Raw genomic sequence first — 25,257 nt, forward strand, 5'->3', positions numbered from 1 at the left:
TTGGTTTGCCCTGAATTTGTTCAGGAATGCCCTTTTAAAGTCGGCCCAAGTGTCTATGCTCCTGGCGGGGACGCGGCTGAACCACCGTTGCGCGCTTCCCCTCAAGGTGGCGGCGAAGAAACGGCATTTAGTGAGGTCGCGGTACTCGTAGTGCAGGGCCAGTTGGTTAAAGTAGCTGAGGTGCTCCTCGGGGTCTCCCATCCCGTCAAAAGGGTTCAGGTTGAGATGCTTGATGTGCCTTTGCTTTGGTTCGTCCTCTAGTCTCTTTGTAAAAGGGGATTCTCCGACTTCACCACTGGTGCCATCTTCGAGGCGCTTTTTCAGGGCCATGAGCGTGTTGAGCATGTCCGCGTTGGAGGGGTTGACGCTTCCTGTGTCGTTGCGGACCTCAGGGGTCTCGGTACGACGGCCTTCGAGACGGGCACGGGCCTTTTCGTACTCTGCTTTCTTGGCATCGAGCTCTTTTTTCAGATCCCGGATTCTCCTATTTTCCTTCCAGGTTGAGGGGCGGTGTTGTTGGCCACCGTGGTTTTTGTGGTTCGTGTTTTGTGACGGTCCAAGGTGCGATGCCGTGGACTTTTGTGGGTGAGGCTGGCTATGAGCTTCACTTCGCTCTTCCTCGTCTTGGGGCTCATGGTTTCCGCGTGCTTCTCCCCTAGGTTGTGGGAAGGCAGACGCCACTTTTAGCATTATGTCGATTTGTTGCTGTGTGAACTTCGTCAGATCGATGGGTCCCCCTTGAGTGAGCGGGGGAGGTACGGCGTTGGTGTTTGGTCCCGCGTTGGGGACGGAGTTGCCGGATGGGGATAAGTCTTGCAGGAGTACGTCGTCGCCGACTACTTGGACGTTAGGGTTGGTAGGGTCGGGGTTTAGCAGGTTGGCGTTTTGCATGTTTGGGCGAGGGTTTGCCATGTTGCTGGTCTGGCTTACTATAAGTCCGGATCGAGTTTGCATAAATTTGCCCGACTTCTCGGAATGCGATTAGGTTTCTCTTAGGGAGAAGGCCCCTTCCTTGTGCGCCAAATGATAACTCCAAATCTCGTCTAGGGTTCCAATGCACTGTTCCGGGAAGCTTCAGGCAAGACCTAACCTGCAAAACAACGCTACACGGGGGGTGACATCCCGTGAGGCGCCTCCGGCGTGATAATCAGTGATTTGGATGTGCTTGACAAATAAGGGAAATCAGAGAGTTTTCACTCTAAATGTATGGTGAGAGATGCTTTTGAGAGAGAGTTTTGGGGGGAAATTTGCACTTACCTTCCACTTTGGCTGGGGAGTCCTTTATATAGGCCCTTGGCCGCCACTGTTGCTACAGTGGCGGGAATGGGTCTGTAGGCACTCCCCAGCATGGGTGGCTGTTTTGGTGCAGCTACTGTCCTTTTGGGATTTGTGCATGCTTATTATCCTGTTTGCCTTGTACTTAGTAATGATGAGATCTGACTTCGGGGATCACCGAGTCCTGTAGCGGGGGCGGGTACTGTTGGCGGTTCCTGTAGCGTGGTACCTTATCAGTTTCCTTTCACTAATCCTCTTGAAAACTTCTCAACACCAGGAGTAAGAAAGACCAGGGTATCCTTTGCACCTGGAACACAAGCTTGTTTCTTTGGCTGTTCTGAGTGCCATCCGCTTGCCAACAAACGTGGCCAGACTGCTACTATACTTTGTATTTGTATATTAAATTCAATATCAAATATTAATGTCCCTGGGATTTTTTCATTTTTCTAAATATAATTTTTTTCAATTTTTTTATACACTTTAAAAAGATTAAATTAAAAACAACAAGTAATCCCGGATTTAATTCACATGATTATACCAACTTCTACATTCAACTCCTATATACATATTATGGGTAACAGTAAATAGGTTTGTGAGTAGCTTTTATCTTTAAAAAGAAAAAGGAAAATATATTTAATTTTAGTTATGTTACTAAAATATTTTATTTTATTTTTTTAGTTTTGTTATATGATCTAAATTATTCTCCTAATTTTATGTTGATATCATAATATTTTTCGTTTCGTGATAGCTGCCTGCAATTTATATTAGTATATATACTTGTTTAATTAAAAATTAGCAGAAAATAATATTATATTCATAAATATATAACTTTAAGGAAAATGTTTTAGCCTAGTTGTAAAATCCGTGGAGGTAGGAAATGAGAAACGAAATGAAAATGTCTGGAGTTGTTTCACTCATTATTTTTAAAAAAATTCTTTTATAAATAATTTTTTTTTCATATTTATTTATTTTAAAATTTAATCTGAAAACGACTTTTAAACTAGGAAATTAAATGAGATAGAGTACAAAATTACTCAACAACAACTTGCATGTGAATATTAATAATAGTGTAATACATCAATCATACTTATAAATGAAGTAATATCATTTCTCTCCTGAGTAAAAGTTTCTTTTTAATAAACTCATTCATGTATATGTCACATGTATATTAAGATTATAAATATAAATAAATTCGAACAAATTAATAATAAAAAGTAACTACTTTTAATTCACTGATTTTTCAAAATAAGTATAATATAATAATTTGTTTATAATAAGATTATTTCTCACACACTTACTAAACTAAAAGAAATGTATAAAGGGCCTAAACTCTATGGGATATGTAACGGGCCTAAACTCTATAGGATATGTAACGGGCCTAAAATTTTTGGGCCTAGTTTAACTTGTGCATTATGTAGTTGGATTTTGTGGGCACTTCATCATTTATCCACCTCCTAGCACAGAAACTTCTTATGTGTCTATATAAACGCTTCATTTTATTGGCGATAGCTAGATACAATATTGTAAAGGCTAAATCATGTTATAAAAACTTTTTTATTATTATTGTTTTCATTATAACACTAATATCAAAAAACATTCTAAGGTGTGGATTATGGGTTATTTCTCCATTCATTGATTCTTATTAGGATGATTGTATTATCCATATGATAGATGCGTGTGTATTGTTTGTTATTCTTTTTCCATCCTTCTGCTCTTCAAAAGTTTATGGCATGTGTTTATATATGATTCTTGTGTTAAATTTTTTTTTTTTTTTTTTTTTTTGGGGGGGGGGGGGGGGGGGGTTGGCTTTCTATAATTTGGTAAAATTTATAATGGTGAAAAAATGTAAAAAAAATATTTTAGAGGGCACGTGTCCCGCGTGCCTTTTCCTAGATCCGCCCCTGTATATGTATAGGTACGATTCTATCATCCATTCTAGAGATACATGTGTGTGTATGTATATGGACATTCATATTAATAAAAAAAATTGTGCTTATTCTATCAACTTTTTAAGAAACCCCTTTTGAAATATTTTTTGTCATTTTATTGAGAAAAATACAATTTTGATTCTTGATAAATAAAAACAGTCAATTGTGCTGCTTACCTTAATTAAGATATTAGTGAAAATACAAATATATTGTTGCAATTATTTTGACATGATGTGAAGATATCATACTCATATTATCAATCAGCATAAATATGAATCTAAAATTGTATAATTATTACTATGTCTATGTAATCCGGTTCAAATTTCTTATATTTTAAACTTTTTTTTTGTCATTCCAGTTACTTACCAAATATGTTAAACAAAATTATAACTTAATATTTTTCCAGGTAACTATAATGTTTCTTTGCAATCTTCCTAAACAATGAAGAATCTGCTCCAATCAAATATCATCAGGTAATGTTGAATCTGTGGTGAAAACGCTGTTTTGAAAGTTTGCAGGTTGTTGATGTGAGTTCAAGTCAATTAACATGCCGGATTGAGGACTTTCTTGATCACGACGATTATCATCTAGAGAACCTCTGGGGCTCCAACAAGGGCTTTCTTTTCGTGAACTGGTTGCCATCCTATCTTTGGATAAACCTAGTGGAGTAAAATTTTTGTTGTTTGGATCATGAAACCACCTCTGATAACCACTATCAATCACATTACCAATTCCATATCCTGCAGCTATGGACCGCTTCATGGCTAGCTTGATCCTAATGTCTTGTGCGCATCTCAGTCCTTCCGAAACCTCCGTGAACTTGGTGTCAAATCTCCATTTACCAGGGCTTCTAGTGCTCTTGCAGTTGGGGCTCTGTTCCTAGTACTCTGTCTCCGAGGGTTTAAGTCAGCAGGCTGCTCAGGAACACTAATGTCTGCAGAGGTATTGGGTGCATAGAAGACATTTTGTTGTGTACTCGTGATATCATCTTGCATGTTTGGAAAGTCTGCTTTTGGCTTAGCTGAATATTCACTGGATTCCTTTCCTGCTGGTCATCATAAAAAGTTTTCAGATTCTTGACCTTTTTTACTGGTTTTACGGAATCTGGACCATGGATCTGAACTAATTGGTTGGAACTCCTGTCAGAAATCTCCTCAGTCGACCCATCCTCCTCTTCCTTCTCTCCTTCATCATTTTCAGTGTGAGGCTCGAGAAGTTCTGGCTCAGAACCAAAATAATTTTTTCCTTTCACCAATCCTCTTGAAAACTTCTCAACACCAGGAGTAAGAAAGACCAGGGTATCCTTTGCACCTGGAACACAAGCTTGTTTCTTCGGCTGTGCAGAGTGCCATCCGCTTGCCAAAAAACGTGGCCAGACTGCTACTATACTGTGTATTTGTATATTAAATTCAATATCAAATATTATTGTCCCTCGGATTTTTTCATTTTTCTAAATATAATTTTTTTTAATTTTTTTATACACTTTAAAAAGCTTAGATTAAAAACAACAAGTAATCCCCACTCTGATTTAATTCACATGAGTATACCAACTTGTTACTTGTACATTCAGCTACAATGGTGCTGAAACACGGATCTAATTAGTCCATATTCTTAACTTAGCTATGTAGGATTATATATTAATTTGATTATATTATTTATTTATATTTCAGATTGGTGCTGAACGTCATATTCCCTCACTGGTGGGTTCCATAAACACGAGTGCTATTTTTTCAAGTTATTGCACAGAGCATTGTAGGGGAGTGTGGATAGTGGTCCATAACCTCTCGTTCATCTATTAGCTGAGGGGAAAAAAAAGTAAATATAATTATGTTAAATTGCATACATCAATTTCAATATTAAATTGAAGAGACCAATTTAAATAATTATTATTGTGCAATTTTATGTTTTAGTTTTTAACAATGTTGCGGAATTCTAGAAGAAGTCTAATGTTCACAATTGGATATTTTAGTTTCCATATAAACAATGTTATCAATTTTCTGAGGAAATCTAACAAAAGTTAGAGTATTTTTACCATTAATGATATCACCATAGGGTTTATTTAATTTACTAAAAATTTCTTGTACTTACTTTGCTAACATATGGGGAATCTAACCTGGATGCTAGATCAATGAGCCCGTTACTATGTAAACTCCCATTTTCTAATTACAACAATTATTTATCGTATTTATTATATTTATTTCAAAAATATTATTCTAGTTTTAGCTATTAACTGCAATATTTTTCATCTTTGATTGTACTCTATACTTGAATATAAAGTGAATTTATTTTTTCCAATGCTATGTATCAAAATATTGATTGATTTAGTTAAAAAATTTTATAAAATAGAAGAATTCTACTACAACAGCCTTTTCCTAATGGTATTAAACATATAGATTTATTTTTTGATGACATGTTGTTTAAACTAGAAAAAAAAAAACCCTCCCTATCTATTACTTAACTCTATATCCAAATACAGATCCACCTAGTTGTACTACACCTCATCCCTTGGATCCAATGCCAGCCACAGTAATCTCTCATCTCTTTTCAATATTATTCATGAGGTTTTTTACTTAGAACCTTATCCTAAAATTCATTATAAAATATCTGATTGTGTCATGGTCATGTTATCCACACCCTCTGATCAGATACAGGCAGGCATCCCCTAGTAAATTTATATGGGGGATCCAGGATTTTTTTACTGCCGGGGCTGAATTTATAAATATTATCAATGAAAAAATGAGCAAACTAGCAAAAAAAAAATCACTTGTAATAATAAAGGAGTCGAAGTATGAACATTATTTAAAGTATGACCAATTTTTTAGCACTATTTTCAACCGTAAAAATGCTATTTTGTAAATCATAAAACAATATTTTGTATATAAATCTCACAAATATAGATATATAACATATATCTAAAATTTCATCGTTTTCGATCAAAAAACTCGCTAAAAATTAATCGTAATATCCAACGTGGTTTTAATGTGAAACCATATTTATCTAAAATGTTTTTACTGTTCAATACTAAATTTTAAAAATATATATATATATAAAACACTAAGTACTGGGCACGGCACAAATAAATTACATACTCAAAATACACTTTAAAATTTTAAATAGGTAAAAGAAAGATAACAACATATATAATTCTGTATTACACTGGTGCGCAACCGTCTAGAAGAGCTAAAGTGTTTAGTTAATTTTAATTTTATGTACAACTTTATTAAAGAGGCAGAGACGACTAACGAAAATGAGTTAATTAACTGGATTTTAATTATTTTTCTACTCGGGCTAAATTTTAGCACATGTACAAATATTAAAGGCCTGCTATAATTTCAACCGGGCTGGGACCAATCCCAGCCCATATGAAAAGTAAAGGGCATGGGAGAGAACTAGTATAGTTGCATTGTGCACTTTAATTCTTTTTTCTCCACTTTCATTTAAAATACCTAAAAATAATGTCAATCGAAATTTGGGAACATATTTCGTTGATAGATTATGTACGATTTTTGTTTTAAAACTACTTAGTTTGATTTTTAAAAAATTATGAGGCTCGGTTATATTTTTTCTTATTTTCTTGTAAATTCATTGGATTCAAGTATTGCTATATGAAATCAAGGTATTTAAGAATTTTCTTTTACATGATTGATACTTGCTTTTCCTAAATTTCGGTTCTCCTTTAATTTTATTAATTCTGATTTTGTATGAACAAGTAATATAAATGCTATAACAATATATCGTATAATTAATCAATCTTCAACTTTGGGGGTGGAACTTTTTAGAAATAGTAAAAACCGATTATATCATATAGATAGTCAATGTAGGTTTAAAATGAATATGTTGTACGTCATATTTCAAGCTATAAGGTAATATTGTATGTCTAGTCAACCTTCAACATTCATAGTGCTACTTGATAGATATCAAAACCATAATATTTTGCAAATATCTTTAAACCAAAATTCCCTATCCATTTTGTGAGTTCGCAAGGAGATAATATAACTTGCACCCACCTCTCTCTTAACTTGAAGAATAACTATGGGCATCCTAGTTATGATAAACATTAATGCAAACTAGTGTCCTTACATAGATGAGTCACATAGTAGTTCTGCATAAGAACATGGAAAGTAATAAAATGCATAAAAGATAAAGGGAGCCTGCCCTAACACCAATTTCTCTTAGCTTCACTACAGGAAAACTGGTCAAAAGTCGGCAACTAAAGCCACCACCCATAAAAGCAACTGGTTGGTTTTTGAAATCAATTCAAATTTTAGGAGAATATGGTGTTCAATAAAAAATTGGCTTTGTAGAAGTTAAAATACATTCATGTATAACTCATGGACAGCTTAATTATATAAAATTTAATGCAAACTACTGAGGTCCTTACAGACATGAGTCACAAGAACCTGAAAAGTAATACAATGCATAAAACGTACAGGGAGCCTACCCTAAAAATCAGTCTCAATATTTTGATGAATCAATGGCGTGGTCATTTTGTTTATCTTCGTGATACAGTACTGATGTAGAGGATGATCAGGAATGCTAGCACCATGGAGGAAAAGATTGAGGTTAAAACCGAGAATCCAATGTATCGACAGAAGGAATCATAGACATCGCAGATCTTGTGCCATCCTACATTTGAGTTTCCTTCGAGTCCTAAGTAGGCTACTCCACCTGAGGCTCCAGTTGCCCAAGCTAAAATCCCTAAGAGTAGCTGAGCACAAAAATGCAATGGTTATTTAATTATTATTCATGGTGTGGTATAACAGTGTAGGGATATAGAATATATATTCCATTGCTTACCACATCTACGGTGAAAACACATGACATCAACTTTATTGAAGTAACAGAACGTTTCATGAGTGTAGATTAAAGATAAAATGGTAGTAATTATGCTGTAGAAGCAAGTCACTGAAAGGGCTGATGACAAATACCTGAAAAAAAAAAAGATAAAGAAAAATCCATGTTGGCAGAGGGTCGTCATAGGCAAGAAACATTTGCATTAATTGTACTGTTCGAAACAAAAACTGCACTTACGTGAAGGCTGGTAAATGTGAATTCAGCTGAAACAGATGCTCCGTAAGGTGGGAAAGGCATGGGAATCGTTTTGGTTTGCTTACTGGTCAATAGAGCTACAAGTAACTTTAGGAATGTTGCAAACAAGAAGGCCCTAATATCACATCATGCAATCATTGTTACACACCAAGTTTATAAACTATTTTTATGATAACTTATTTTTGTATACAAAATAAGAAAAATATATTAATTAGCTAAAGAATGTTTTCATTATTATATTCTAGTTGAACTCTGTCTTGGAGGTTCTGTTTTTGGGTTCTCGAGAACGGGGGATGGATAAATTTATATTTTACATGTGTTCTTGTATACAAAATACTCCAGATACCTTGTAGCTTAACTTTTATAGACTAGTTGCTATACAGCATCACAACCACCTGTTTAAGCCCCTGTTTGGCTAAAGATTCTCTAGCCGACTTTCGGCTTACAAGTCATAAAGAGCTTATTCATACTCTTTGTGCAAAGAAGTTATAACCAAACTCCTTGCTTATATCCAAACAAATCCAAGTCATATTTAATTGCCATAATTTATGATATGGTTAGGATATTTTTAACCCTTATCATTTGTCCCCAAAAAAAACTTCTAGGAAGCTTCTTTTCTCAAATCTTCATACAAGTTATGATATTTCTTCATTTGTTAGGTATTTTCAGTACTTTTATTTTTAGGAAGGAAATAATAACTGATCCATCTTGAAAAGAAAGTCTCTACACCTTTACTTCTTAAAATCTAGCGCTCTCCACTGCTTAGCATAAATATGGAACAGAGGTGGGTTCTCCTAGTTCATTTCCAGGGGCCCTCCTCTTTTTCCTCTTTTGTTTTTCCAATCTTCCCTGCTCGGATTAAGGCACCACCAGGGTACTCTCCTGGTTGGTGCTTTGACTAAGAGAACTTAGTTCTTCTGGTCAGTTTGAAACCCGATCAGGAAGGGTTTGTTTCTTTGTTTTTTTGCCTGCCCGGTCGATTTTGAGAATGAGTGTCACCCCTCTCTCTTGGTTTTCACGAAAAATGAACATTGAAGCATCCTTTTCGTCAAATTTCATTGGTCCATCATTTCTACTTTTTGCTTGGTATTAGAAAAAATAGAGTAAACTTTTGCTCGCATATACACAGGGGCGGACCCAGAATTTATTTTTATGGGGGCACTACTAAAAAAGACAATTTTTTTTAGATATACAGTACATGACAACAATTATTTATTCCGTTATCTTCTTAATAATTTAATTAGGAAATTTACTATGTACCAAATATTCAAAAAAGATTGAAATTTGAAGAATTATCTCACATATATGAGAATATATGACAATTAAATAGCTGAAATTAGACTAATTTTAATGCAGTATCATTGCTAATAGGTAGAAAACTTTATACTATGCTAGAAGTTGACTGGGGCACCTCCCCCAGTACACAATATATAGGTCCGCCCCTGCATACACACACACCTACACACACACACACACATATATATATATATATATATATATATATATATATATATATATAGGCATTTGATCAAATAGAAACTCAAAATATAAATAGAAACTAGGAACTAAATCTGACCGTTCATCTAAAATCATCTCCTTTCAATCTCAGCCACTCTTTTTTTTTAATTTTAAAAAATCAAAAAGACAGAAATTTCATATCATTAATCCACTTATTTCCTCATAATTTCACGCTGCTTTCTCTCTCTACTTTCTCTCTCTCCTTTCTCTCTGTGGATTTTCTCTCCGCAATCATCAGCTTATAATCTAAACCTAATCTGAATCGGAAACAAAATGTATTGCTGCGGATTAAAGGCTGGTTTGGAGAGCTGAAGAGAACAGATTCCATTGATTTTCGTTGATTAAAAGGCAGCGTATCACAACTGATCCAAAAACATGATTTCGAAAGATCTGGTAAAGATTAGTGATAATCAAGGTACAGTTTGATTCGAATTTTAGCCTAAGCTCATTATATGAGAGTAATTTTGTGTTTGAGCTTGAAATTTTGTACATAATGTATTGTCATTGTAGAGTTCTAATGTTTTTGCTGTTTGAGTTTGATTTTGTTTAGTCTAAACTGTTATGTTTGAGTTGTGATTTTTTATGTTTGATGCTGCTTTATTAATGTTTTTAAGTTATGTTAGCTATTCATGATTTATGATTTTTAAGTTATGTTAGGCATCTGTTTAGGTATTATGATTTTGTAAAATATGATTAGTATTGTTTTTGATATGTGTTAAGTGAATATTAAGTTGTATAATAGTGATTGTATAAGTATGTTAAATTTTTTGTGTTGTCTGGATGTTTTTTTAGGTTCGAATTGTGGTGATTCTTCTCGTGTTAGTGTTATTGACTGTACTGTTGATGGAGATTCAAGTGAAACAGAGAGTGCTATAACAAGTTACAGTTTAACACCTGGTGGTAGTCGCGTTTATGTGCCTAAGAATGTAGATTCAGAGCATATTCCTTCTTTAAATCAGATTTTTGAGGGCTTGGATATTGGTTATAAGTTCTATAAAAATTACGGCAGATTGGGAGGCTTTGATATTCGAAAGACAACAGAGAAACGAGATGATCAGGGGACTATTATACGAAAACACTATGTTTGTAGCTCTGAAGGTTTTAATGATGTTGATTTTGGTAGTTTAGAAAGCGTTAATGGGAAAAATGGTAAAGAAAGAAGGACAGGTTCCCGGAGGTGTGGTTGTAAAGCAAAAATGGTGCTGAAGTATACAAGTGGTGATAGATATTATGTGTTTAGTTTTGTTGAACAACATAATCATCCTTTGGCTAGTAAGACTGGTCGGCAGTTTCTAAGAGTTAGTCGAGATATGGGGATTAGTTCAAGAAACTTTGTGTTTGCAGCTGCAAAAGCTAATATTGGATGCAGCAAGGCTTTTGGGTTAATGAAAGAGATGGTAGGCAGCTATGCTAATGTTGGTGCCACTTTGCGAGATTTTCGAAATTTTAACCGTGATTTGAAGTGCTTTGTTGGAGTGCGAGATGGACAAATGCTTATTGACAAATTCAAAGTTACAAAAGAGACTTCTAAAACGTTTTATTTTGCTTATGAGGTTGACAGTGAAGGACATTTGACGAAGCTTTTCTGGTCTGATGTTATTGGCCAAAGGAATTTTGAATTATATGGTGATGCTGTTTCGTTTGATGCTACTTTTGATACAAATAAGTAAGTTACAATTGAATATCTATTTTTGTAACTATTTTAGAGTTATCTGAAAATACTCTCTTTGTGTTATAGTGGTGATTGTTTTAACATACACTAGTGATAAAAGTTGTTATTTGTGTAACTAATATATGTTATTGTTATGATTGTTTTTGCTAGGTACAATATGATTTTTGCTCCGTTCACCGGTGTAGATAAACATGACAGATGTGTTACGTTTGGTGCTTGTCTTTTATCTAAAGAAGATGTTACGCACTATAGCTGGGCTTTTGATCATTTTGTTAAAGTCATGGGCAGGAATCCGGTGGTGATAATAACAGATCAGTGCCCTGCCATGAAAATTGCTGTACCTGCGTCATTCAATTCTAGTAATGGGTTGGTTTCAAGCAAGCATCGTTTATGCATGTGGCATATTATGGAAAAATTCCCAGCAAAGGTAAAAATTCAATTTTTATAACTGAACTAATATTTGTTAACCATGATTATAATTTGATTTTCAATAATTTTGCAGCTTGGTAATCGTTTATGCAAGGAAACTGATTTCATGGAAAAAATGAAAACTTATATATGGGCTTCTCATTTAGAAATTTCTGAGTTTGAGGAAGGTTGGGAGGCAGTAATTAAAGAATTCAAGTTGGAGTCAAACAAGTGGCTGTTAGATATGTATGAAATAAGATCATCTTGGATTCCTGCTTATTTTAGAGATGAACCAATGTTTGGGTTAATGAGGACTACGTCACGATCAGAGAGTGAGAACTCTTTCTTTGGTCAGTTTCACAAACAGGGTGACACTCTTTGTGAGTTTTGGTTGCGATTTCAGAGTGCTATGGAGAGACAACGTAATGAGACAGAGAGGTTGGATCACGAGTCAGATTCATTCACTCCAAATATAGTGTCAAGGTGGTTTATTGAGGATGATGCAGCAGCCATATTCACAAGGGAGATATTTTACAAAATTCAGGAAGAAATACTTGCAGGATGCTTGGATATGCAAATAAAACGTATGAGTGAAGAGATTGATGGTGTTACTGCTTTGGAAATCAAGGACGTGAAAATCAAAGATAAAGTGTTTAAGGTATTCTTATTATTTTAGTTCTTAGTTTAATTTAAAAAGTAGCTAAAATCATAATTAGAATTTATCTACTTTACTCACTCCAATGCTGTCCAGTATGGTTTTTATATTTATCTCACAGATCACCATAGTTAGTGAACCACATAATATAAATTAGTGATAGACATACTATGTCTTAGTGAAAAGTTTAGTATATGTTAGTGACAAACACAATATTACATATACTGATATTAATGGTTATTTGGTATTAGAGGACTTGTGAAGTACAGACGAACCCCAGTTGAACAAAAACAAGAAAATAATGAGTTGGTTACAGCTATTCCACATACTGATACCTTCAAAAATGAGCTCAGCTGTAGTTTGCACACATCATTCCTCCAAGTTAGATCAGATTTGGTTAATTTAATTTGAGTCACAAGTCACAAGTGCAAATGGTTGGACCAACCCTCTTTTTAAAGACCATGCAGCTCCCAGGTCTTGAGACTAAAATGTACATCCTAACTAGCATAAGTAGTATCAATATATAATAAACATTCTTCTGTTTATACTTGTAGTAACACTCAAGTTTCTCTATTTTATATGCATTATAAATATACCAGCTGGTTCATTCAGATTACTATCAACTCTGCCTCTTTGAGTTGCATTTTCAGACTAAACTAAATCAGCAACAGAGTTAGGAGAGCCGGAGAGTTAGTATATGTCAGTGATAAACATAATCCTCCTCAGTGAAAATATTATATATTTTAGTAATTTGTAGTATAAGTGTTTATTATTTATTGTACTTATTGTTAAAATCAGTGGTTACTGACTAATATTATTGTGACAATTGTTCTGTAATAGTTATTTTTTTATTATTGACAGGTGTCTGTTAGTAGAAATCATGCTGTTTGTTCTTGCAAGAAATTTGTTATGTGTGGAATACTATGCAGACATGCTTTTTGTGGCTTGAAACAAATAGGGGTGACAAAGTTTCCTAGGAGCCTTATGTTGAATAGATGGATGAAAATAGCAGAAAGTGGTACTTCCTCTGCTGCGCTTTCAGTATCAGAAGATTACTTGAAGATGGAGGAGGTTTCGTTAAAAATAACAAACATGTGGTTTGATTTTCGGCAATTGGTTAACAAGGCTGGTGTTCATTTGGAGAAGCTTGATGTTGTTCATCAAACTGTATTGCAGTTGACAGCTGATCTTGAGAGTTCTAATGAACATGCTGAATTTACTAAACGAGATCATTTGGCGGCTATGGTTGGTGAGCAGCCTACTGGACCTATTGAAGTTCTTGTGCCGAATGTTTGTAAGAATAAAGGAAATTTTTTCAAGAGGTTGATTAGTGACAGGGAGAAGGCGATTAATAAATCTAAGAAGAGAACGCGAAAATGCAAGTTATGTTCGGCAACAACTCATGATTCCAGGACATGTGCAAAGAGGCAGAAAGTGTGATTAGTGTTTTTACATTACTATGTGCAGGGTTATAAAACAATTTAAGCATTGTAAACATTTTAATATTCATTATTGTTTAGAATTGTGCTATGTGTAGAGCTATAAAACAATTAAAGGTTTGTTAATATTTTGATATTCAGTATGGTTGAGAAATTAACAATTTTATTGTTTACATTTGAGTTTTAGAATTAATATTAGTTACTATTCACTGATGTTAGTAATCACCACAATAAATAATAAACAGTTATACTACTAACATATACTATGGTTTTCACTAAGATATAGTATGTCTATCACTAATTTAGATTATGTAATTCACTAAATATGGTGTAAGATGCGTGCATCGATTTAAATTAACCGAAAACCGGTTAGGGTTTAGGGGTTAGGGTTTAGGGTTTAGGCTCGATATAGTAAGCCGAGACGCCGGCGGAATAAATATATTAACAATCGTTAACATTTAGGGTTTAGGTTTGGGTTGCAGAAAGATTAATTCATACCGTATATTAAATTGGCCGACGGTTAGGGTTTAGGATTGAGGGTGTAGGGCCGGTAGGCCCTACTCCCTCGAGCCTAAACCCTAATTAAGGCGAGGCTGAAGGGCCGAAGGCCCTGAAGCCGAGACGCCGGCGGAATAAATTAATTTACAATCGTTAACATTTAGGGTTTAGGTTTGGGTTGCAGAAAGATTAATTCGTACCGTATATTAAATTGGCCGACGGTTAGGGTTTAGGATTGAGGGTGTAGGGCCGGTAGGCCCTACTCCCTCGAGCCTAAACCCTAATTAAGGCGAGGCTGAAGGGCCGAAGACCCTGAAGCCGAGACGCTGGCGGAATAAATTAATTTACAATCGTTAACATTTAGGGTTTAGGTTTGGGTTGCAGAAAGATTAATTCGTACCGTATATTAAATTGGCCGACGGTTAGGGTTTAGGATTGAGGGTGTAGGGCCGGTAGGCCCTACTCCCTCGAGCCTAAACCCTAATTAAGGCGAGGCTGAAGGGCCGAAGGCCCTGAAGCCGAGACGCCGGCGGAATAAATTAATTTACAATCGTTAACATTTAGGGTTTAGGTTTGGGTTGCAGAAAGATTAATTCGTACCGTATATTAAATTGGCCGACGGTTAGGGTTTAGGATTGAGGGTGTAGGGCCGGTAGGCCCTACTCCCTCGAGCCTAAACCCTAATTAAGGCGAGGCTGAAGGGCCGAAGGCCCTGAAGCCGAGACGCCGGCGGAATAAATTAATTTACAATCGTTAACATTTAGGGTTTAGGTTTGGGTTGCAGAAAGATTAATTCGTACCGTATATTAAATTGGCCGACGGTTAGGGTTTAGGATTGAGGGTGTAGGGCCGGTAGGCCCTACTCCCTCGAGCCTAAACCCTAATTAAGGCGAGGCTGAAGGGCCGAAGGCCCTGAAGCCGAGACGCCGGCGGAATAAATTAATTTACAATCGTTAACATTTAGGGTTTAGGTTTGGGTTGCAGAATGATTAATTCGTACCGTATATTAAATTGGCCGACGGTTAGGGTTTAGGATTGAGGGTGTAGGGCCGGTAGGCCCTACTCCCTCGAGCCTAAACCCTAATTAAGGCGAGGCTGAAGGGCCGAAGGCCCTGAAGCCGAGACGCCGGCGGAATAAATTAATTTACAATCGTTAACATTTAGGGTTTAGGTTTGGGTTGCAGAAAGATTAATTCGTACCGTATATTAAATTGGCCGACGGTTAGGGTTTAGGATTGAGGGTGTAGGGCCGGTAGGCCCTACTCCCTCGAGCCTAAACCCTAATTAAGGCGAGGCTGAAGGGCCGAAGGCCCTGAAGCCGAGACGCCGGCGGAATAAATTAATTTACAATCATTAACATTTAGGGTTTAGGTTTGGGTTGCAGAAAGATTAATTCGTACCGTATATTAAATTGGCCGACGGTTAGGGTTTAGGATTGAGGGTGTAGGGCCGATAGGCCCTACTCCCTCGAGCCTAAACCCTAATTAAGGCGAGGCTGAAGGGCCGAAGGCCCTGAAGCCGAGACGCCGGCGGAATAAATTAATTTACAATCGTTAACATTTAGGGTTTAGGTTTGGGTTGCAGAATGATTAATTCGTACCGTATATTAAATTGGCCCCTCGAGCCTAAACCCTAATTAAGGCGAGGCTGAAGGGCCGAAGGCCCTGAAGCCGAGACGCCGGCGGAATAAATTAATTTATAATCGTTAACATTTAGGGTTTAGGTTTGGGTTGCAATAAGATTAATTCGTACCGTATATTAAAGTTTGTGTTTTTGAATGATTTTTAGAATTATTCAAAATTTAAAGTAAAATACTTGCCGGTTCATGAGACCACTTTGTGAAAGATAGTGATTAGCTTATGCCTAAATCCTTCAAAAAATATCATATATTATCACATAGCTAAATTTTAAATAGTAAAAATGCTATATATCTATCTTCAAGAATATGTAAATATGGTATCTATTTTAAGGAAATCAAACCCCTTCAGCATACAACTGAATATAGAAAATGAAAAGTCTAGTTATCATTAAGTTGAAAACAGTTTTGCAAACTTAAAACACTAGTATCTTTAAGCTGACATCTGGATCTGTTTTACAAACAATCATAGAAGATAGAACCATTCATTGGCAAAATAATATGATTTACTAGTCTGCTAAATTCATAGAGAAATAAAACCAGTGATTGGCAAAAGATTTAAATTCTGAGTTACAGTAACTCGCAAATGTCTAATTATCATTGTCTTGTTCTTCTTGTGTGCTCTGTTCTTCTGCTGCAGCTTCAAATATAGTGGTCAAATTAGTTGCAAAAATAACTTTCTTCTTTGCTGAGCTTGATGTGTTCTTTAAAATTGAATTAGGAACTGTTGGATTCTTTTCGAAAGCTGCAACTTTGAAATCTTTGTAAGTTGCTGCTTTTTCAGCTAACTTGGCTGCCTCATCCACAATCCCTTTGTGAAATGCATTTAGACCAGAAGAGAGGATGGCAGTGTTATATTTAAAGCGAAGTCTTCTGAGTTGATGATCTTGGATAATCTGCATAATAATTTGAAATAAAGTTAAAATATTGGCACATGCTGATGAATATTACAATATGCTGCTAGATAATTATTTAAATCACTAACCCCTTCCTCTGCAAGTCCAGAATCCCACTTCTTAGGGTCTCCTTTAAAAGTTTCCATATGCCTCATAACAAATATTCCACAATCCGTGGAATTGCAACTAGTCTGCCAAGGCATGCTCAAGTATGTTCGCTTGAATCTGCGAATTCTTCTAGATAAAGGAAGATTGCCTTTTATTTGTATATAGTTGCAGAAGTGAGAATGCTGTCACAAAGATAAAAATATAAAGCAATTATGGTATATCCAACTACGATACAAATATGAAGCAATTACAATGATACAAATAAAAAGCAATTACAATATACACCATTGGTGATCACTAGTTTTTTAAGTGATAATCAGAAATAACACTGACATAATTCACAAGTTCAATATATACTAGTGATGCTAGTGACATAATCCAACTATATCTCTTGTTCGTTCTGCATTCCTCTGTCAAATTTGAAGAAAGGTAATTCAGTATTAAAGCATAATTAGATTTGGTTGAGCAGACAGATATTGCTGTATTAACATTTTTAACAGAAATTATGTTCTTCTTGCTGTGACCTACTAACTTCCTGAATCTACTCATTTTATTCATCTATCCGAATCAGATACTAACCTCCTTCCCCACCCCTCTCCGAAATACAATAGATAGAGAATTCTCTAGCACTTGCAATGGCTCATCAAAGACCTCGAGATTCACTAAAATCATGTTTAACAGGTGAGCAATAAATTCTGCTTATTCGCAGAGTATGCCTTCAGTCACTTTTTAGTCTCTTCTTTGTCATGTTTACATCTGCAAATTCATGTTAAGCTATGTCTTCTAATTAATACTAATGAAAGTTTTTGATCCAACTTATATGCATCTGGGACCATTCTTAAATAACACTGACATAATTCACAAGTTCTATATATCACCATTGGTGATGCTAGTGATCACCTGTAGTGTATATTGTAATCACTAGTATTCAAAGTAATAATCACAAATCAGACTGACATAATTCACAAATTCCAGTCATAGAACCAAATAATTATAATCACAAACCAGTAGTATTTTGAATATTAGTTGTAATCGATAGTATTTAAAGTGATTTATAATCACAGAAGTTGATAGTCACAGTCATAGAACTTGATAATCACAGAACGTAAGTTGATAGTGACAGTCATAGAACTTTATAATCACATAAGTTGATAATCAGATAAGTTTATAATCAAGTTGCATATAATCACAATTTATCAATGGTTCCTAGTAATTCTGAGTTCACTTGTAATAAAATAAGGAAATAAACTCTTACCAATATATCAGGGACCCTCATATAAAATTGCTTTCGATTGCCTTCCCGCTTGATATTGTCAATAATGAAGTGTCCTTGGTTTCTGATGTCGTAACAAATCAAGTAGAAGTGCTCTGACTTGCTGATTGGAAAGAAAACCTACAATTACATAAGAAAAAACTATAAAGATATTGATTTAAGTGTTATACATCTAAAATATGAATTATATAAGCAGCACTATATTTTAATACCATATCTACGTCTTCAACTTTTGATACATCAAATGTATCAAGAATCTTATCCATTCCATCAGAGAAGAGAGTAAAAGTTTCAGAAACTTTTTTGTTTGGATCAAGGGTGAAAGCCTGAATTAAAGATAAACTGATTAGTTTCTAGAATTATATGTATAGAATATAAGAACAGTATAAGAAATATATTACCAAATGTCCAATGTTGCAAAACAGCCTCATTGGTGATTCATCAGATTTGTATTTTTCACAATCATTTAAAATTGTGACCCACACATCAATAACTGAATAGTACAAGCTGGTTTTGATCTTCAAAGTTTGAAGATGCTCCTTAATAATTTCAACACCTTTCCAACTGTATACCATTTCCCTAGAATTATAAGATTTAGTAATTGTTAAATTGTTGTTTAAGAAACGTAAAATGACTTATAAAAATAATGTACTGAAGGTGAGTAGTCTTACAGCATATCTCTTTTCTGCACCAGGAAGAGCCACAATCCCATGTCTGTTTTGTCAAGTTTTGTCTTAATATCGATCACTCTGTTGATGAATGGTGATTTCCCATAAGGACCGACTTTTTTGTCCCTTGCGCTCTTTTTTCTTTGTGCTGGTTCAGGGGTGATAAAAGAATTTTGATTTTCTCGAGGTGCATTTGTTAAATCTTCTGGTTCTTCTATTCCAAGGGAGAAAGATGGTATGACATCTTGGTTGTTTTTGGCAACTGGAAGTTTTGTGCTGGACTTAGCAATATCTGTATCTTGATTACTTTCCAGAATCTCATCTTGAATGATTTGATCATCTTTTTCAGGAATTATTTGATCATGTTGATCATCTTGAATGATCGTATCACCTTGTTGATCATTAAAAAAAGAATCCTCTGCCCAAAGTTGTTCATCATCTTCCACATCACTTTTCTTTCTTTGCGGAAAATGTTCATCCATCACTTCAACAATGAAGTGTAGGCTGTCATTATCTGGATACATCTCTAGAGCTTTCTTCAGGTCATCATCAAATTCTAACTTCGAAGCCACCAAGTCTTGTGCTCTTGTTAGTAATTTGTCAATAAAATCCTATAATAAAGTGTCATCATGCATCATATGTCACAAACAAGAATCATTATATGCATCATGTTTATCATATGTTTATCTATTGACAATAAAATAGGATAGATATGATTGATGAATAATAGTGATAAATTATAGATTACTGTGTGATTTTTAAATAGTAGTTTAGTGATTACCTCTGCTGGATGCTCTTGATCTGTATCATCTACAGTCATGTCATCTCCTTGTTCTGTTGTTTTTGAATTCTTCTTCTCTTTGTGGATTTTCACTACTTCATCCATCTGTTTCCATAATTCAGGATCATCCCACTCATCTTCATATTCATTCTTCTGTAGTTTATTCATAAAAATTAGATATGATGCAATGATGTAGTAAATGATGCAATAATAATTAGATATGATGCAATAAAAATTAGATATGATGCAATGATGTAATAAAAATTAGATATGATGCAATTTCAAATAAAGGTACCTCTGCTTGTCCTTTGGAACAATCATTTTCTTTTTTGGAACAATCGATTTCTTTTAAAATTTCTCTAATTGGAGGGACAAGTGATCCAACTCCAAAAACTCCATCAGTTACTTCCATTCTCTGTCTTTCCTTCAATTCATCGTGTGTCCAGCCAATATACGAAGGCAATGTTCTCTCAACCAGTTTTATTCCCATATGCCTTACACGATCAACATATAATAACTGTATAAATGTATGAAAATAAAAGAATTTAAGGATTAGTGAATAATATACAAATTTTAATAGTTAACATTTAAGAATATGTTTTTAACTAGTAAGGTTGTAAAGTCTTACAGTGAGGAAAATCAGAGATCCACGGAAAAAAGTTGAAGCTGTCCTATTCCAGCACTCTGTTGCTATCACAAGGTAATGGAGAAGATACTCTGACCAATTGTACCTTTGTAAATGCTCCAGATCATCATCAATTCTAAGTAGCTGCTTGTCAACATAAGCTGAGCTTGTTGTCCCAATCAGAGTATTTGACATGACTATCAAGAAGTTTAGTTTGAAATTATCACTAACTCCTTGTTTTCTCATTTTATGAACAAGCATTTGAGCTGTTATTTGCTCTCTTTCTTTTTCATTTGCAAACTGTGCATTCCAAGTTTCTTCTCTTTGTTTGAATTTTGTTTCATCAGCTAACTGAATCTTGATACCTCCATATGGTAGTCCAAGTACATCAAAGACATCATCTTCTGTGATTTGGATGTCTTTGTTTTTCAGTTTTAATGTGACTGAGTTGTGGTCAAATATTTGAAGAACGTTGTATGCAAGTTTTGCCGGCAGCATCTCTAACTCAAAATTGAATAACAAACCAAATCCTGACCGTTGCACCCATTTTCTCTGTTCCTCTGTCAGATTGAATATCATCTCACTAAGAATCCTTGGAGAAACCCTTAATTTCACTTCATCCTTTGTCCTATTAAAATGTTTAGCTCCTTCTATTTTCTGTAAACATAAAAATCATATAGAATTATAATTTAATTCAGAAACAAAAATAAAATATGAATATAAATATACATAGGATATAAATGAAATACAATTAAGTACCTGAATATTATCCTTAGTATACTTTACTAAAGGATAAAGTATGTTGACCCTCTTCCTTCTGTTTGCTTCATTTTCATCATCATTTTCCTGGTATATGATTGATATATTAGTGATAATGGAGGAGACATTAGCGATAAGTTTTTCATATTACAGTTATACATAGGATATATGACTGATATTTGTGCTGTACATTAGTGATTTATGTGCCATAAACTAGTGATATCAGTGTAATATTTTGTGATAATTAATACCTTCTTCCTCTTGAATTTTGTCTTCCGATTGTTTAAATTTTTTTCAGCATCCTCAGCAAAAATTTCACCACCCTCATTGTTTTCACCATCCTCATTCCCATCAGTTGTATCTGAAAATTTTTCGCCATCTTCATTCCCACAAGTTGTATCTATCATCATTTCGTCATCCTCATTCGCACCAGTTGTATCTAGCATGATTTCATCATCCTCATTCCCACCAGTATTGATTTGAGGTACAATAAAATCCTCTTCATGCACAATTGATATAGTAAAATCATCACTCTCCTGTTGAACATAAATTCACTAATAAAAATGGAGTCATCATTATAATAAAAAAATGATAAGTAAGAAATATAACCTTATCATTGGAAATGGTTTTTGGTCTTTTTGCAGTTTCCTTTGGCTTGTTGTTTGATTTTCGAGCGAATTTAAGCTCCACCTTCTTCCATACTTTCGTTGTTGCTTCATCTCCCTTGTTTTGTTCAGAAACTTGATTTCCATCTTGATCCATAGTTTCACTGTCAGATTGCACTAAGTCAATAGGCTCAGTGATGCTTGTTTTAGGAAAGCTGTGTTGTCTAATTCGAGAACTTCTTCTTAGTTGAGTTCTGTAACCTGCATTCATTAACAAGAAACTCGAGAAAAATATTACATAATGTTGCAATATTCTTTTATTAACTCATAAACCGTATGTAATTTGTACAAATGTAGTTTTTATGCCAATCTAAACTTCTAAAGCTAGTTATTCGATTACAAATACCAAAACATAACAACAAAACTTATCAAACTAATTCTTCTAAACTAAAGTCCTAGTTACTTGGAAACACTAAACCTAAAAGTGTTTGTACCACAAACTAAAGGCACAATTACTACCAAAATAGCAACAAAAACTTCTCAAACCGATTTTTCCTTGTAAGACTCTAGCATAATACTCAATTGGTTGTATAACAGAACCTCAAAACATTAGTTCACATCAGTATAAAGGAGACCAAACAACACCAAATCAACATGAAAAACCGTATGTAATTTGTACAAATTTAGGTGACGTAATTACTAATTAGTTTCACTAATATGTTTAGTAATGAAATGGAGTATCATTAATAATTACTAATATGAAAAACCGTATGTAATTTGTACAAATGGGATTTCATGAAATGGAGTATCATTAATAATTACTAATTAGTTTCACTAATATGTTTAGTAATGAGGCCAATTATAGCATCAAATCTAGTTAGAACTGATCATAAATTGACAACAAGTGATCTCAAATAGACAGAGTTTCTTAAAATGTTTGATTTAGCAAAAAACATATAATGCAGGATTGCAATTTATGTACATTATTCTCTGTTTTGCGACAGACTTGTTTTTTGGCCAATCTAAACTTCTAAAGCTAGTTATTCCATTACAAATACCAAAACCTAGCAACAAAACTTATTAAACTAGTTCTTCTAAACTAAAGTCCTCGTTTACTTGGAAACACTAAACCTAAAAGTGTTTGCACCACAAACTAAAGGCACAATTACTACCAAAATAGCAACAAAAACTTCTCAAACCGATTTTTCCTTGTAAGACTCTAGCATAATACTCAATTGGTTGTATAACAGAACCTCAAAACAATAGTTCACATCAGTATAAAGGAGACCAAACAACACCAAATCAACATGAAAAACCGTATGTAATTTGTACAAATGTAGGTCACGTAATTAGTAATTAGTATTCTACTAGTATTATTAATAATTACTAATTAGTTTCACTAATATGTTTAGTAATGAGGCCAATTATAGCATCAAATCTAGTTAGAACTGATCATAAATTGAAAACAAGTGATCTCAAATAGACAGAGTTTCTTAAAATGTTTGATTTAGCAAAAAACATATAATGCAGGATTGCAATTTATGTACATTATTCTCTGTTTTGCGACAGACTTGTTTTTTGGCCAATCTAAACTTCTAAAGCTAGTTATTCCATTACAAATACCAAAACCTAGCAACAAAACTTATTAAACTAGTTCTTCTAAACTAAAGTCCTCGTTTCTTTGAAACACTAAACCTAAAAGTGTTTGCACCACAAACTAAAGGCACAATTACTACCAAAATAGCAACAAAAACTTCTCAAACCGATTTTTCCTTGTAAGACTCTAGCATAATACTCAATTGGTTGTATAACAGAAACTCAAAACAATAGTTCACATCAGTATAAAGGAGATCAAAAAACACAAAATTATACATCAAATGCCAAAATATTATACATCAAAAACCACATAATTTCACATCAGTACAGAGGAGACCACAAAATTATACATGAAAAACCACAAAATTACATATGAAAAACACATAAAATTTTATAACATATAAAATTGCAAATACACTCTGCTCATATCAACACATTATAAATTACAACATGAACACATGATAAATAAACAGAAAAAAGTCAAATAAAATATAATAAAACCCTAAATCAACATACCTCCTCTAGTTCTAGCCATAACTTAGTAGCTTGCAGAAATAAGCTAAATAAAAGCTGTTATGAAACAATATCATCAATAAAATGTCAGTTATCACTATAAACCCTAAAAAACAACGAAAAATGACATGCAGTGAAAGCGGAAAATATATGTATCATATTAATTGATAAATCACTAATTAGAAGTGATTTAGTACCTGTTCAATTCGTTTTTGATGATTTTTGCTTGTATCTACCTCGGCAACAAAAGTAGATCTGATATCGACGTCAAATTTAACCGGAAAGTTTGTAAAATCACTAATTAGAAGCTAAGAAGGAAGAAAATCAGTAAATATTTGAAGAAAAAGCATGAAAAGTACCTGTGATTTTCGGAGCTGAAGATGAACAGTGAAGAAGAGAGTGGGAGTAATGGCGCTGTAACTGTTTCGTATATATCTGTATGTAATATTTTATGTTTCTTCGTTTCTTTTTTTCAAAAATCGTAGTTTGGGCTGCTGTTGTAAAATTTGGGCTGGGTTGTTAACAATGAATTGGGCTGTAGTTTCTAGTTTCTATTTTTTTTTAGTTTCTACTAGAGTAGCCCCCTATATATATATATATATATATGAGTTAACTACACAATGTCTACCTAAATTATCTGCTTTGTGCATAATGTGTACCTCAACTATCAATTCAACATATTGTGTACCTGAACTAAATAATTTGATGCAATGTGTGTACTAGAGCATAACGTCCGTGAGCTCCGTTAAAATAGTACTCGGACATTCATGTTTTCTCATCTGGGTGGGCCCTGGACAACACGTTTATTTTTGCGTAGACTATGCTAACCAGACCATAGTTACTCATATTCATAGTCTCATACTCATTCATTTATATTGTTTATTGTTTATTATACGTATAGTATTAAAATTTGTTAATCTTATAATAAATTAATAAACAACTTTTAGATCAAAATTATTAATTATTTCCCTAATGATGAAAATTTTAGATTAAAATTTAATTTAATTTTATATTTCCCTAATGATGAAAAATAAAATTAATTATTTGGTTGAAATTTAATTAGTTCATATATTTTAAAAATAATCAAAATTAAAAAATAATTCTTATAACCCTTTATACACTTTAATTATTGTTTAATATTCTTAACTTAGATTTATATACATATGCAATTAACTACAAAAATGATAATTCTGAATCTCATTTATTATCTCGTATTGTTTAAGACATCTAACACACATAAAATTTATAAATGGTAATAATATAAATAATTATTATTTAAATTATGAAGAAAATCTTAAACTAAAAAATTACTATTAAGAATTTGAAAAGGCTATTAAAAATTACATAAAAGCTAT

The 25,257-nt window shown here is 34.0% G+C and overlaps 2 protein-coding genes across 4 annotated transcripts; one reads left to right on the top strand and one right to left on the bottom strand.

Moving 5' to 3' along the window:
• The first annotated feature begins 10,145 nt into the window (after nucleotides 1-10,145).
• On the top strand, nucleotides 10,146-14,057 carry LOC108201611 (protein FAR1-RELATED SEQUENCE 5-like). Its single transcript, XM_064085460.1, has 5 exons — nucleotides 10,146-10,185; nucleotides 10,563-11,436; nucleotides 11,593-11,869; nucleotides 11,945-12,508; nucleotides 13,367-14,057. The coding sequence occupies exons 1-5, from the start codon at nucleotides 10,146-10,148 to the stop codon at nucleotides 13,943-13,945; spliced, it is 2,334 nt and encodes a 777-aa protein (XP_063941530.1). The 3' UTR covers nucleotides 13,946-14,057.
• Nucleotides 14,058-16,444: 2,387 nt separating this feature from the next.
• LOC135149228 (uncharacterized) lies at nucleotides 16,445-24,457 on the bottom strand. 3 transcript variants are annotated; one of them, XM_064084268.1, is made up of 15 exons: nucleotides 24,262-24,457; nucleotides 24,100-24,157; nucleotides 23,906-23,959; nucleotides 21,798-22,054; nucleotides 21,440-21,724; nucleotides 21,189-21,275; nucleotides 20,433-21,086; nucleotides 20,100-20,321; nucleotides 19,805-19,957; nucleotides 19,027-19,634; nucleotides 18,757-18,934; nucleotides 18,568-18,681; nucleotides 18,338-18,475; nucleotides 17,064-17,264; nucleotides 16,445-16,974 (listed from the first exon to the last, which is right to left on the bottom strand). In XM_064084268.1, the coding sequence occupies exons 3-15, from the start codon at nucleotides 23,922-23,924 to the stop codon at nucleotides 16,669-16,671; spliced, it is 3,222 nt and encodes a 1,073-aa protein (XP_063940338.1). In that variant the 5' UTR covers nucleotides 23,925-23,959; nucleotides 24,100-24,157; nucleotides 24,262-24,457; the 3' UTR covers nucleotides 16,445-16,668. The 3 variants fall into 3 exon arrangements, with proteins under 3 accessions (XP_063940338.1, XP_063940339.1, XP_063940337.1); XM_064084269.1 differs by lacking the exon at nucleotides 23,906-23,959; XM_064084267.1 differs by having other exon boundaries at nucleotides 24,100-24,457.
• Between the last annotated feature and the right edge of the window lie 800 nt (nucleotides 24,458-25,257).

Source organism: Daucus carota, chromosome 9 (genome assembly GCF_001625215.2).
Source record: "Daucus carota subsp. sativus chromosome 9, DH1 v3.0, whole genome shotgun sequence".
Lineage (NCBI taxonomy): Eukaryota > Viridiplantae > Streptophyta > Magnoliopsida > Apiales > Apiaceae > Daucus > Daucus carota.